General features: G+C 35.6%; 1 protein-coding gene across 1 annotated transcript; it reads left to right on the top strand.

The window, feature by feature from the left end:
- Window positions 1–1,013: 1,013 nt before the first annotated feature.
- LOC111396077 (brefeldin A-inhibited guanine nucleotide-exchange protein 1) lies at window positions 1,014–15,520 on the top strand. The gene is made up of 10 exons (XM_023022354.1): window positions 1,014–2,251; window positions 4,808–5,125; window positions 6,305–6,632; window positions 6,985–7,404; window positions 9,964–10,253; window positions 10,570–10,843; window positions 11,115–11,617; window positions 11,724–12,045; window positions 13,217–13,577; window positions 13,925–15,520. Exons 1-10 carry the CDS (start codon window positions 1,206–1,208, stop codon window positions 14,638–14,640), a joined length of 4,578 nt encoding a protein of 1,525 aa, XP_022878122.1. The 5' UTR covers window positions 1,014–1,205; the 3' UTR covers window positions 14,641–15,520.
- The last annotated feature ends 241 nt before the right edge of the window (window positions 15,521–15,761 follow it).

The raw sequence follows: 15,761 nt of genomic DNA, 5'->3' as shown, positions 1-15,761 counted from the left end.
TTGATCAAAATTTACCAAAAGACATAAACTGTTAAAAAAAAAAATGCAAGAATTGTATTAAAATGGCGAAAATGTTCCAAAATGTGAGAAATGCACAAAATTTTATAAAAAAATGTGAACAATGTCAAGATAAACAATAATGTGTGAAGGGTATCGAAAAGACAAAAAATGTACCAAGTTGTACAAAATGTGTTACTTTTATTTGATATTTAGTTTCCTAATAGCCATAATGTCAATTAAGTAATTTTAAAATTCATTAGAGGATAACATATAGAGCATGTTTGAGCTCCATTTTTCAATAAAATTTATTTTGGAATAGTGTTTTGATTGAAAATATATGGTTAAAAAATAAGAAAAAACTTTATTTTGCTTGTAATATCATTTTATTGAAAAATATATGGTTAAAAATAAGAAAGATAAATATATTTTGGAAATAATAAGGACCAAATAAGGGCATAAAATTGCCCCCGTTTGGTTCTGATTTTTTATCCTCAAAAAATCAATTTTTTATCCTCAAAAAATCAATTTTTTAATCGTTATCTTCTTAAGTCAGTTGTCATTTTTTACTTCTTCACTCACAAATGAAACACACTTTTCGCTCTAATAATCAAAAAATTGATTCTCAAAATCATTGCCGAATATAGGCCCTGGATTTCCAAGGGCGTCTGATAGTGTATTTTTTGAAAATGTTTGGTAAAAAGTAAGAAACATGTAAAATTATATTATTGAGTGATTGTATGACTCAAAATTAATTTGGAAAAAATAATTTTTTGTAGAATAGAATTAATCCCTTGTTTGAGCCTCATTTTTTGAAAAAAAAAAATATTTTTTTAAAAAATATTTTGATATCATTTTAATCACACATTTTTCAATAAAATAATATTACACGCAAATTTAAAATATTTCATTATTTTTAACTACACATTTTCCATCAATACACAGTTCAAAAATGAAATTTCCCCCAAAATGGGGCTCAAAGTTGGGCTAAATCGACCTGGATGAAGATGTGTGACCAAACAACGGTATTTGTTTGAATATCCCTCGGGTTGAGCGTGGTGTTTACGGAAGCGTTCGGTTCCAAATACCACGCCTTGGTCGGTCGGAACCAGTTCTAAAGCGGAGGCAGAGCTGATCTCTCCATTTCGTCAAATTCATTTTATAGATTCGGATCATCGCTGAGCTCCAAATCTGGCCATTAAGAGAAAATGTCAAGTTCGCAAACCCTTGGTGGACCTTCCCGGTGTGGGTGGGTACTGGGGCCGTCGTTAGACAAGATCATCAAGAACGTGGCTTGGAGGAAACACTCCCAGCTGGTGTCCGCCTGCAAATCTGTTCTTGATAAGCTTGATTCTTTGCCCGATTTACCCGACGATCCCGCTTCCTGTTCCCCCCTCTACGGTTTATCTTCTTCCGATGCCGACTTCGTTCTCCACCCTGTCATCATGGCTATTGAATCCGCCTCCCCAAAGGTTGTTGACCCCGCCCTAGATTGTGCTTTTCGACTTTTCTCCTTTGGACTCATCCGTGGCTGCGAAATCGAACGCAATGAAGCCAAAGATAAGTCTTCCCTTATTTTTCGCCTCATAGATTCCATCTGTAAATGTACCGGCATTGGCGATGAGCACATTGAGCTTGCTGCTCTCAAGGCTCTGCTCTGTGCTGTTCGATCCCCCTTTATCTATATTCGGGGTGATTGTCTTGTCTACATTGTCAGGTCCTGTTACAACGTGTACTTGGGTGGCCAAAACGGCACCAATCAAATCTGTGCAAAGTCGATTCTTGCTCAGATGATGATAATTGTTTTCACAAGGGCCGAGGAGAATTCCATGCTTGTTAACTTTAAGACAGTTTCTGTGTTTGAACTGTTAGAATTTGCTGATAGGAATTTGAATGAAGGGAGCTCTATACAGTTTGCTCAAAACTTCATTAACGAGATTTTGGACGCCAAGGATAGCCTACCTGGTGCAACACTATCCTTGGAATTGCAGAAGGGCGTGAATCATGCTGAGGCAAAAGGTGATGAAGGGAAGGGGAAGGGTATATCAGCCAATGAGGAGGAAAAAATGAGTGATTACAGTAAAATTAGAGAGGATTGCTTTATGCTCTACAAGAATTTGTGCAAATTATCTATGAAGTTTTCGTCGCAAGAACATCCAGATGATCAGATCCTTTTGAGGGGAAAAATTCTCTCCTTGGAGCTTCTGAATATCATCATGGGGAATGCAGGCCCTATATGGCTGACAAATGACAGGCAAGTGCCTCGTAAATATCATCCTTTTTGTTGCACATGAATGTGCAGAGTTCAGTATTTCTTCTCATAGCTATGGTTGAAATAATCAGTAAAAGGTAGATGGAATAAGTAGCGTGAAATTAGGTGCAAGTGGAAATGAAAATAATGCAATTTCAGTTACCATAAACATTTAAAATCAAGAAACACCAAGTAATATTTGGGGAGAGAGAAGAATGTGCATTTTGGGATTTATATGATTCATATCTACCCTCGGATTAAAGGAGACTCATAGGTACTTGCAATTGGACTGGTTATGAAAAGTACAAAAATCCACGAAAATGATGCAATTAATTGCTAAAAAGGTCAGGTGTAAAATGTATATGAATAATTCAAGAAATTATTGACGGTCAATCCAGGATGTTGTGCATTGCTTATTTAATCACGACTGGTGTTCTAAAAGGCCCGCCTAAACAAGTAAATAGGGGTCAACTCTATGTTTACTGCCTGTGGTATGCCTATGCAGATACAGATGTGCGCCTTTTTTTTGACAAATGTTACCTTTTTTGAAAAATGGTAACGAAATGCTCAGCCATTGCTAAAACTTAAAAAGAAAATAAATCCAACAAAAAATCCAAAAAATCCACCTATTTCTAATCCAGCCTACATAGCTTTCTCTGTCCACGAACAAAAAATTATTGATTTGGAGTATTTATGACTTTGAGAATTATGTTTTATTGGAAACTTGAAAATTTTGTATGAAGTTCTATAAATTTTAAGGTGTTCATTATTTTATTTATTTGTCTACCTAATCAAATAATATTAAAGTATTAAAACGCCCTAGGCTTGTAACGTTTGAGGCTTGACCTCCACAACTTATGCATTTTAGAAACTTAATTAAGACTAATAAATTCACTTGTTGGAAAGAGTAGAATCTCAACATATCATGCTAAGGGCAAAGTTAAGGAAGGGTAAGATCTGAAATTAACATATAGTGGTATAATATATATCATTTTGCTTGCTAATTTAATTGGTGAATTAGGATAATGGAGAATATATCTAAAATCATGCAATAGGGATTAGTAACATTGAGGTGAATGTAGAGAATATTAGGCCCTTGTTTGAGCCCCATTTTTCATCAAAATATATTCTTCATTAGTGATTTGACATCATTTTAACCACACATTTTCAATAAAATAATATTACACGCAAACCAAAAACTTTTTCTTATTTTTTAACCACACACTCTCCATTATGACACTATTTCAAAAATTCATTTTTTGAGAAAAATGGGGCTCAAACAACCCCTGAGATTTTTCTTAAAAGTATCTAAGAATTCCCTGCATTTTTTTGTATTTTTCTTGGCACTTAGAATCTGACAATGTAGACAAGCACTTGATCCCCATTCAGGCATTTGTTAGCATGCCTACCATTTGTTTCCTACATTCACCATTTAAAACTCTACAAATTAGTACTTTTGGCTGATTATAACTCTAAAGAAAAATGATTTATTGGAATGAGTGCAAGTGCAATTAAAAGCTTGTTTGTGAAGTGTTTAAAAATCGTTTAAATTGTAAATAAATAGAAATGAGTAGTGGAGAAGTGGTAGTACTTGTGGGTCCACGAAATGTGAGGGAAAAAAGTGTTTGATCATTTATAAACAATTTATAAACATTAGCCAAACATAGGCTAATATTCATAGTTTATATTGATTTACGAGAGGTGATTTAGTAACCCATAGTGACAGTACATAGACTATTGAGTTGATTTAGTTATATAGTCCCAGCTTGGGATTGTCGGCCATTTTCCTGTGATGATCCATCAAGATAAGTGAAATCTTTCTGGGGTCATGTTCATACGATGGGAAACTATATATAGATATTCCTATTCATCTTTGCTAATTTACTGTAAATTCAATTGGTGAGAAATGTTAAAACAAAAAGGGAAAATATTTGAGGTTTTCATTTAGCCTCTGTTTGAGATCCATTGTAATTAGTTTTCGGGATGATGTATTTTGGAATAGTGATTTTTTTTAAGAATGTGTAGTTAACAAAGAAAAAAAAATTTTGGGTTACATGTAATATTATTTTATTGAAGAACGTGTGGTTAAAATGAAGAGAGAAAAATGTATTAAATTGTAATGGAGACCAAACAGAGTCTTAATTTCAATTTAACTTGGATTTGGTTTCATCCCCTTTGCATGTAGATCTGCCCTTGATTTTGGTTTTCTTACATGACATGTAAACAACAGCCCATGTTTGAGTGAATTATAAGACCATGTTGGAGATTTTGCGTTAAATACATTTTTTTTTCTCTGATAGATGAAAGAAGTAAGCTTTACTTAATATATGGCTTGGTCAAAGTGTTACTTGGATTTAATATTAAACCTTATAGCTGTCTTTGTTATGCCTGTTACATTCTCACTCATGCATGACCAAACATAAAAATGAAAATTTAGAAGTAAAGAAAAGCCAGGATCCATGTCAAATTTCTTCTTTTGATCTTCGGGGATTCGATTAATATACGCATGTAAGTCTTTTTTTTCCCTCTCTGGAAAGCTAACATGTTCATTCTCCACAGGTTTCTTAATGCTATCAAACAATTTCTGTGCCTATCAGTGTTGAAGAACAGTGCACTATCTGTTATGACTATTTTTCAGCTTCTTTGTTCTATATTCCAAAACTTATTGGTAAAATTTAGATCGGGCTTGAAATCGGAAATTGGAATTTTCTTCCCAATGCTAGTACTTCGTGTGCTCGAGAATGTACTTCAGCCTAGTTTCTTACAGAAGATGACTGTTCTGAGTTTATTGGAAAAGATCTTACAGGATTCACAAATTATTGTCGACATTTTTGTTAACTATGACTGCGATGTGGATGCTCCAAACATATTTGAAAGGTACTAAGGATAACTATTGAAATTTGTTCCTTTCTTTTTCATATTCATGAGTGGATTTCAACTCAGGTGAGATATCTACAACCTTGTGAAGTTAGTGAAGTCAGGGTTTGGAGTTCTGTAATGTAAATCTCCACATTTAACATTATGACAACTATAGATCACGATTATTGATCTCCTTCTTCCCCTAAGTCGCTTTGTTTGTCGTTCAAATTATTGGGGTTTGCAGGATAGCATACATTTCAAAAAAAGGAAAAAAAATCTTAACAAATCATTACAAAATTTCCCCACATGTTGTTTATCTAGATTAAGCAGGGGTTTAGGTGATGAAGAGTCTTTGAAGGTAAGTTTGTTTATCCTAGTTTGGTAAAACAAATTCTCAAGCTTATATGAGCCTTACCATTTTTGAGGGAAAGTAAAGACAGATAAATCTTAATGGGAGTTAGGATGAGGCCAAAAATAGTTTGCTTTTGCCTTCCTCTCTCTCTCTCCCCCCCTCTCTCTCTGTCGCACACACACACACACACACACAAAACACGTCCCCTCTTATGATCAATGATTTTAGCAAGTGGAGGAAGCTGCTACACGAGAGAAATGAAAGGAACTATGATATGGTTTTTTCTCCTTTTCCCTTATTGTTGACATTGAATAATAGGCTTTTGGTTGCTCAGTGATTCAAAATATTCCCCAAAGTGATTTCTTGTTTGTGTCATTTTTTCCTGTTAAGACGTAGCTATTTATTATATAGATAAAATATTAGGTTTTTTTTTTTTTTTTTTTTGGGTCAACTGTTTAACAATTTTTCCCAAAGAGCATGTTATAACCTGTGTCATCAGAAGCGGCTATTAAGATATCAATTTGCAGGAAATATGTTCCCCTTGTCTACGTAAGTATAGCTATTTAAGATATCTAGACTGATTTGATTCGTTGGTTTCCGAAAAGACCTTTAATTGAAGACATAACTACAGCAATCTAAAAATTACTAAATACCCAACCCCAAGACCAGAAGTTCCCTTGACTTTGCCCTTGCACAGTATGCAGGATAACAGACGTTATGACACTCACATGCGGACAAACACATTTGCAACTGCACTGTAAATTGCAGTGGTTGCTATTGCTAAATCTTTTTGTTTGTTTAGTTTATTGTATTAAAACTCCTTTAAATCCGTAAGCTATTTGCAGGATTGCCAATGGCCTTCTGAAAACTGCTCTAGGTCCGCCCCCTGGTTCCACTACTACTTTGTCTCCAGCCCAAGATATGACATTTCGTCATGAATCAGTAAAGTGTTTGGTCAGAATCATCAAGTCGATGGGAACATGGATGGACCAACAGCTGAAAACTGGAGAATCCAATCTGCCGAAGTTCTCTGATAACGAGAGTTCGATGGAGAATCCCACAACCTTTAACGAAGACAGAAATATTGCTGATGAGCTTCATTTGGAAGCGACTTCTGAATTTGCAGATGCTGCAGCCTTGGAGCAGCGCCGAGCTTATAAATTAGAAATTCAGGTTAGCAAAGATTTAGGCCTTGTTTTGCAACTGTGTATAAATTATTTATAATTAGTCAAACAATTTTTATCCAAATATTTTGTGGGCCCACAGGTGCTACCAACTTTTCACTCATTTATATCTATTTATTACTTAAATTGTTTATAAACAACTCCCAAACATGCTTTACTCCTTTCTTCTCTAGATTTCTGATATCTATGTATATTCTTTTGTTATCTTTTTGCCAATCTACCACTACGATATGATTGCACAATGAGCCTCTTAAGGATTTATTGCTTTGTTAATATCCCTCATGTGCGTGTGTATTGTTTGCAATATCCTTTAGTAACAGGCACCAACTGTTTAAATGCAGAAAGGCGTTGCGCTGTTTAATAGAAAACCTTCAAAGGGCATTGAGTTCTTATTAAGCAAGAAAATTTGCAGCTCCCCAGAATCAGTTGCAACTTTTCTCAAAAATACTTCTGACCTTAATGCTACTGTGATTGGCGATTATCTTGGTGAGAGAGAGGAATTTCCTTTGAAAGTTATGCATGCATATGTTGATTCCTTCAACTTCGATGGAATGGACTTTGGTGAAGCGATCAGATTTTTCTTAAGAGGATTTAGATTACCAGGAGAAGCTCAAAAGATTGATCGCATCATGGAAAAATTTGCTCAGCGGTATTGTAAATGCAATCCAAATTCATTTACTAGTGCAGATGCCGCTTATGTTCTTGCATACTCTGTGATAATGCTCAATACCGATGCACATAACAGTATGGTAAAAGATAAGGTATGCTTTGTCCATTTACTTCTTTTTACTATGTATGTTTCTCTATTTGAATTGTATATGTTGTGAGTGAAAATAAGCATTAACATGATTAATATTTAGTTTAGCCCTGATATCATTTTCAGAGAAACAGGATTTTCTCACATGTTATAAATAAATATAAGCCTTTTGGCACCGTTTTGCAATTGGAGGTCTATTATGACTCCCATATTAAACCCTATTCCAAGTTCTCACTCTGAATTTCAAGCCCAGAGCTGTTATGATTTTGACTATCTAGATTTGAAATATTGATTTAGAATCACATTTAACATAAAGAAATCACAAGTAGGATCATAGGATCGAACTTAAGATGGTAGATCTGGAGGTAGGATTGTAGGGAAAGTATTGTTGTCTTAAAAAGCAAGGCTTACCAGTTAGGCACATCTGACATGACCTCAAAGCTTATGCTTTGAGTGCCATTGGTCAAGGCTTAATCTTAACTTATGAGGTGCATGCCTCCAGGCATAAGCCTCGAGGGTACGTATTTGCCATTTTGCTTATCTTGTTCTTTCTGAGCATTTTGTTACTGGCACGATCATTTGGACTAGTTTTCCATAGCCTACAAATAATTGGCAGTTACACAGACATGACACAAAACGGACATGCCAACATGCAATATTTGAAAATAGTAGGCCTGGACACATTGATTAAAATTCTATACACTTTTTGTTTTTTTTTTTTAATTCTTTCCTACTTTTATAGTTTAAAGCAAATAAATGGAAATTATTGGCAGTGATGAAATAAATAAAAACAGAGGGTTGTCACAACAGAGGGATTTGTCGCAGGAGAAAACCAGATGCTGCCAATCAATTCTGTGAAGATGGGTTTTGTTTTTTTGTTCAATTTGTAATTGTAAGGGTTAAATCATAATATTAATAGTTACGAAAGTGCCCTGCTGTTGAGAATTTTTTTTTTTTTTTTTTGTCCCACTTGATTTATAGAAAAACGTTCTCTTGCTTTTTAATAAAACAAATCGGTATTTGCCAAGTTAAAATAAAAGCACTCTTTAATTGTTCACAAGTGTTTCCCCATTGCATTTTGCACAGTTCTTTTCATATGAAACAACTCCACTCAACACCATTTGACACTACCAGCTAGTTTCTATTTTCTATTTATTTTTTCGATTATTTTTAAATGCACGGTGTGTCTGCAACGTGTTTGACTCTAGAAACCCTCCAAAGAGGGGGGACACACCACCTGGCATCTCCAACACCTGTCGGACACCAGCTCGCCGGTGCCAGCAGTGTGTCCATGCTGCCTAGAGTACAATGTAAGGGTTTTTTGAACAATCTCAAAATTCTACCAACCCCTGATTTTGTTCGCATGATTTATTATGAACTTTATAGATAGTTTATTAGTTATGACAAGTACAATTCTGCATTTTAAAATTTTCAGGTTAATTTATTGGTTTATGTTGTGGCTACTCCTTGCCTCACAGAAGCAAAACATCTCAATACCAACTTAAACTTTTTAAACACTTGAGAGGATCATGGAAATGATTGTAAAATTCTTTGATTTTTGGGTGATCCTTCTTTTAGGGAAGGATGGATGAAAAAAATTTCTAAATAAGAAAATGGCAAGATTTTCCCAATCTCAAGTCCTAGAATTGAATGGATATATATATTTCTTGGTTCTAAAGTAAAATTATAGTAGGTTCTTGTTCTCTTTTCCCCCCTCTTTTTTCTTAGAATCTTATGATTCTATAGTCTGATACTCTGATTCATTGCCGCCAAGCGATCCTAGTCAGGATCCTGATTTCTTATGTGCCTTGCATCATTACCTGGCATTGAGCCTCATTATTTTCTTATAAGATGTGAGGGGGAAATGTTAAGAAACCTGTCCTGTTTGGTTTGGTTTATAAATGTACTACTCTACCTAGCACCATATGGTTTGGCTCGAACCCCATAAGCTTATAAATGGTCCTTTTAACACAGATATATTTTGAACATCGAGCCCATGAAACCTGGAGTTGTGAATATTAATTTGGTTCCACATCAATTGCTCTCACTTTTAATGAACAAGTTGCTATTTAAAGTCATTAGAACTTTGTTACATGTAACTATGATACCTTATATTTGAGATTTCGCTGTATAGTGTTGCTGTGGTTGGCGTTACATGGTAAACATGAAATTCACATTTATAGATAAAATTGAATCTAGAGATGAAAGAGTCATCAGTTTATCAGGTCTCTTACTATTTAATAATGTAAATCCTATTCAACTTAATTGTCCAACATTTTCTTGATCTTTATGAGTACTTAGCTTCAGAAAATATTAGCTTATCTACATAATTCTTTAGTTATTGCATATGATACCTTTTATTGCCACTGCCATTCTTCAGGAATTTTGGAAAGAACTGAAATATTATAATTAATTGCTAATTTAATGGCATGTGTTTAATCTGTTTACAGTCTATCTGATATTGCTTCCGGATTAACTCACATCTTTTAGATGTCATTTGATAAAGTAGTTTACATTTCAGTTCATTTCTGACTTCCATTTGACATTGTTTTTAACTCTTAAGATGACCAAGGTTGATTTTATCCGGAATAACCGAGGGATTGATGGTGGCAAGGATCTACCAGAAGAGTTTCTGGGCGCCCTCTATGATCAAATTGTGAAAAATGAGATTAAGATGAGTGCAGATTCTTCTGCTCCACAAAGCAAACAGGGGAACAGCCTTAATAAACTACTGGGTTTGGATGGCATACTCAATCTAGTTTGGAAGAATACAGAAGAAAAACCATTCGGTGCCAACGGATATCTAATAAGGCATATTCAAGAGCAATTTAAAGCAAAATCGTCAAAATCAGAGTAAGATTTTCTTTCTGCAGGTTTACTCAATTGGTATATTTTTCTGGTATTTACCCAACATTTTTAATTTTGGACCTATGAGAGGAGGATGTTGCCTTTCACCTAATAAAAATGAAAATGCCTACGAGGTCCTCTTCAGATGGTGGCAATGCTTTCAGTTGACTGATTAAATGGAATATCATGCTTGTTATGCTGATATATTTTTTCTATTGTTGGTTCCTGGAGATGATTGTCCTATTCCATCTATGCTTTGAGGCCTTTTTATCTTTTCCAGGAGGGAAGGATAATGGAATATCACTTGTTTGTCCTACTGCAGGAGTATATTCTATGCTGTTTCAGATCCTGCAATATTGAGGTTCATGATTGAAGTCTGCTGGGGTCCTATGCTAGCTGCATTCAGTGTGACTCTGGACCAGAGTGATGACAAGGAAACTACTTCTCAATGCATGCAGGGTTTCCGATATGCTGTGCATGTTACTGCTGTAATGGGCATGCAGACCCAGAAAGATGCTTTTGTTACCACTGTGGCCAAATTTACTTACCTCCATTGTGCTGCAGATATGAAGCAAAAAAATGTTGATGCTGTCAAGGTATTTGTCAAGGATATACACTAAAATTTATATATCTGCCTAGATAACTAGGACCATTGTTTTTCCCTGCATGAGGATGGGTTTTGCAAGTCAGTGATGCTTGTCTGGAGATATTCATCATTTATTCACGCTATCCAGTTTTACTATGCTGTGGAAGTGATTAAGAATGATATGTTGGTCCTTAACTTTAACGTGCATATCATATTGCCACAATGCAAATATAAGTCATAGATCATGTTTTGGCACTGATATCTATGCATTACTTTGACAGGCAATGATATCAATTGCTATTGAAGACGGGAATTATCTTCAGGAAGCATGGGAACATATTTTGACATGTTTATCTCGATTTGAGAATCTCCAGCTTTTGGGGGAAGGGGCACCTTCTGATGCATCCTTTTTTACAGCGTTGAATGGCGAAACTGAAGAGAAAATATTAAAATCTGCAAATTTTCCATCTTTGAAGAAAAAAGGAGCCCTCCAGAATCCTGCTATGTTGGCTGTCGTTCGAGGGGGATCATATGACAGCACCAGTCATGGAGTCAATTCCCCCGGTCTTGTTTCTCCTGAGCAGATCAATAACTTCGTTTCGAACTTGTATTTGCTTGACCAAATAGGAAATTTTGAGTTAAACCACATTTTTGCTCACAGCCAGAGGTTGAACAGTGAAGCAATAGTGGCTTTTGTGAAGGCACTTTGCCACGTCTCCATTTCTGAATTGCAGTCTCCAACTGACCCTCGCGTATTTAGCCTTACTAAAATCGTAGAAGTTGCGTAAGATTCTTTTCTCAATTTCTTGATGTCTCTAATTCGTGTACAAAAACTTTCAGGGTGAGATATATGATGAGAAATACAATGATACGACTCTTTTGTTACGCAGGCACTACAACATGAATCGCATCAGGCTGGTATGGTCTCGAATATGGAGTGTTCTTTCTGATTTTTTTGTGGCAGTTGGTTTATCAGAAAATCTTTCGGTTGCAATCTTTGTCATGGACTCGTTGCGGCAGCTTGCTATGAAATTCCTAGAACGAGAAGAACTGGCAAATTATAATTTCCAAAATGAATTCTTGAGACCATTTGTGATTGTCATGCAAAAAAGCAGCTCCACAGAAATTAGAGAGTTAATAGTTCGGTGTATCTCGCAAATGGTCCTCAGCCGGGTCAATAATATAAAATCTGGATGGAAGAGCGTTTTTATGGTAATTTTTTGTTTATATAAAGAAATGTTTATAAATTTACCGGTATTGTGTCTAATATCCGCATGCTTTATCCTGTCGGCTTACTGAACTGAATTATATGTTTATAGCTTGCTATATTCTTGAGAGAGCAATGCAGAATCCTCCTTTCTATTGTTATGGAAAATACCTAAATTTTATCAATCGTAGTTGCCTTTGATTTGAAAAGATAATAGAAGTTATTGAAAATAAAAGTTTATCTTTAAAAATAATTCATCACCACAACATTCTCAGGAAACTTTGGCAGTTTTCAGAATACAAATGCCAGAACAATATTTCCTGTATGTTATTTATGCGATAACTTGTGGATATTATCCATAGCAATGTGTGTTCCATATGTCATGTATGAAAATCAACTGTTAGATTTTGTTGCAGAGAATGTTCTATCTGCAGAGTTTGTGGTACCTAGTACTGGCTTTGTATTTGTACTTGCCAGTTATTGTGGTGTCACATTGTATTATTATTAACCTTCCAAGTTCGTGCAACTACTTTGGCGATTTGGATAGGTGATGAGGGCCATATTTGGGAGACTCATGCATAAATGTTTATTGATTACTGAGTAACATTGTTATGATCCAAGTACATAATTGTAATGAGCAATCATGATTCTGTGCTTAACTGTGTTACCATGCATAAGTGTGATTTACGAATTGATATACATTATTTTGGAGGCAAATTCAGTTTAAAGCTGGCGAGACATGTTACAATCTATTGCTGGATTATTGGTGCCTTACCTTGTTGGGATATTTTCACTGACACTGCATTTGTGTTACTTCTCCATAAATTCATCTTTATCAAATTCATCCTATTAATGCTTTGTTTTCATTATTTTCCTCTCTGCTTTGGGTACATGGTTTACTTTTTTGTTCCCCAATGTATAACTCACAAGATGCTTAAGCGTACCTGAAACAGAAATCTGGAACTGCCTTCAATTTTAGGTGCCAATGCTAGTCAGCTTCTGAAGCTGTATTGAAGCACCTATGAAGATGCTGGTGGTTAAACTGAAAGATATTGCTATAATGAAAGTTAATGCATTGATTATGTGCCCTTTTTTTGTTGAATTGGACTTGAGACCGTGCCTGTTTATTGTACTGTGCAATTATCTTCCTTCATATATAGATTTATCTGTTTGTAGGTTTTTACAGCTGCAGCAGCTGATGAAAGAAAGAACATAGTCTTGTTGGCCTTTGAAACCATGGAAAAAATAGTGCGAGAATATTTTCCTTACACAACTGAGACTGAGGCCGTCACTTTTACTGATTGCGTTAAATGCCTCATTACCTTCACACATAGTAGATTCAACAGTGATGTTAGTCTCAATGCTATAGCTTTTCTTCGGTTCTGCGCTGTCAAACTTGCAGATGGAGGACTTGTTAGCAATGAGAAAACCAAGGGTGATGGTTCCTGCACTCTGATAGAGAATGACAATTCTGTGGATGGACAAAACTTAATGGAAAAAGACGATTATATGTCTTTCTGGATTCCTTTGCTTTCAGGTATTTGATTCTAGTTGACCACGAGAGATGTTGAGAAAGAAGCAGCAGCTGAATTTTCCAAAACAGATTTTGGCACTTTCATTTCATATATCACTTTTTCATAATGATGATACCTCTCTCTCGACCTTTCTGCCCTTATGACAATATAGATATGAGACTTGAGCATACTTAAGTTTCATAGTTATTGTATTAATTCTTATAGTTTACTGCCTCTATTAACCAGAAAATCAAGACCACCTCACTCCTTTGACAGCGGACATCGCTGCTTCTCTCTTCCTGAAAAAACGAGTTATAATCTGTCAAGACTTTAGTGGAGCTCTTTAACATTACTTCTAATATTATTTCAGGGTTGTCAAGATTAACATCAGATCCTAGATCAGCTATTAGAAAGAGCGCTTTGGAAGTTCTCTTCAATATTTTGAAGGACCATGGTCATCTTTTTTCAAGCCCCTTCTGGATCAATGTTTTCAATTCTGTGATCTTCCCAATTTTCAGTTTTGTTCATGATGGTAGAGATGCACAAAAGAAGGATGACTTGCATCTGCAAAGTTCTGAATCTCCACATCCTGACAGGAATATATGGGACTCTGAAACTTCTGCATTGGCGGTGGAATGCCTAGTTGATCTATTTGTCTGTTTCTTTGAAATGCTAAGGAGTCAACTGCCAATTGTCGTCTCTATACTGGCTGGGTTTATAAGAAGCTCTGGCCAAGGTCCCTCGAGTGCGGGGGTAGCTGCATTGATGCGTTTGACCACTGATTTAAGAGGCAGACTTTCGGAAGAAGAATGGCTAGATATCTTCCTTGCTTTGAAAGAGGCTGCCATATCCAGTTTGCCGGGATTTTTAAAGCTTTTGAGAACCATGGATAGCATTGACGTGCCTGAAGTCGCTCGCTCCAATAATGACACAGAAAAGTCTTCTGGTCTCAGAATAACCCACGATGACTCCGAGGATGATAATCTGCAAACTGCAGCGTATGTTGTTTCAAGGGTTAAAAGTCATCTATCCATACAGCTGCTCATTATACAGGTGCTCTCTCAATCTCTCTGTATGTGTATGTAGTAATTATGATAGTGTTATTTGCATCTGAACAGAATGCAAGGGGACTACCTTTTTACGAAGGGAAGGCTATTGAGAAAACGTTAAGTTATGCTGATGACCTTTGCAAATACTTAGGAAAAAGGCAGGCTTATAAAGATTTTTATGTTCGTAATTTCAATTAACTCATAACTGTAAAATTTAACACCATAGAGTAATTATGTTGGTTGATATTGAATCCTAACTCAATCAGTTTCAAGGGAATTTCTTTTACAATAGATTTTCTACTACAGGATGGAATATTACAAGTTCTCGGTCGATGGCTTCCTAATATTATTACTAGCCTCTTTGCCTAGTTGGTGGTATCTATGTGGCCCATATTAATTTATCCACCAAAAGTTGCGTCGTACTTGTTTAACTTGCCTGATGCTTTATATTATATTTGGACATGAATACAAAGAATTCTCTGGTAATTGACTCCAAACTTTAAGTTACCAGCCCTTGCGGTGGAAATATTAAGAAGACTTCACTTTTTGAGAATCAGAGACTTATTATTTCTACACCTTATCACTTGGATGCTTTTATTTTGCTTCAGGGCTATCCCTTAACTCTATTGTTTGTGAATACGCCACCAATCATTAGGAATAGCAAATCAAAGGATTTTTACTTCAGTATATTTACTTCTATGCAATCTAAGTAACACGGTGCAACTGTGGGTTTGTCACTGGCTTTTCACATCGTTTTTTACCTAATCCAATCTCTCTCTAGGGGCTAGAAAGTTTAGTTTTTGTATTGTATCGTATGATGCAATATGAGAAATATAGCTTTAGGTGGTTGTGACAACAACGTACCATACATGTAAAAAAAAAAAAAAATGAAAAAAAAAAAAATAAAACTCATTATGCAGACACACAGGTGTGTTAATCTACCTTGTTCACACACTACTTCCACTGCCTTCATACAAGATCTGTTTGTCCTTGCTTTAGTTCAAGTTGAATGACTAAAAATTTGTTGCTATTTCCTGGGTGATTATAGCATCCAAAGCAAACTTCAATAATCAATGTGGTGTTTCTTGAAGATCTGAAGGATATTCATGCAAGGTGGAGTTCTTTTACCAGTCTCTTCTCCTCGAGCTTTCTAGTCTG

This window comes from Olea europaea, chromosome 6 (assembly GCF_002742605.1).
Source record: "Olea europaea var. sylvestris chromosome 6, O_europaea_v1, whole genome shotgun sequence".
NCBI lineage: Eukaryota > Viridiplantae > Streptophyta > Magnoliopsida > Lamiales > Oleaceae > Olea > Olea europaea.
This window is presented reverse-complemented; position numbering and strand designations above follow the sequence as displayed.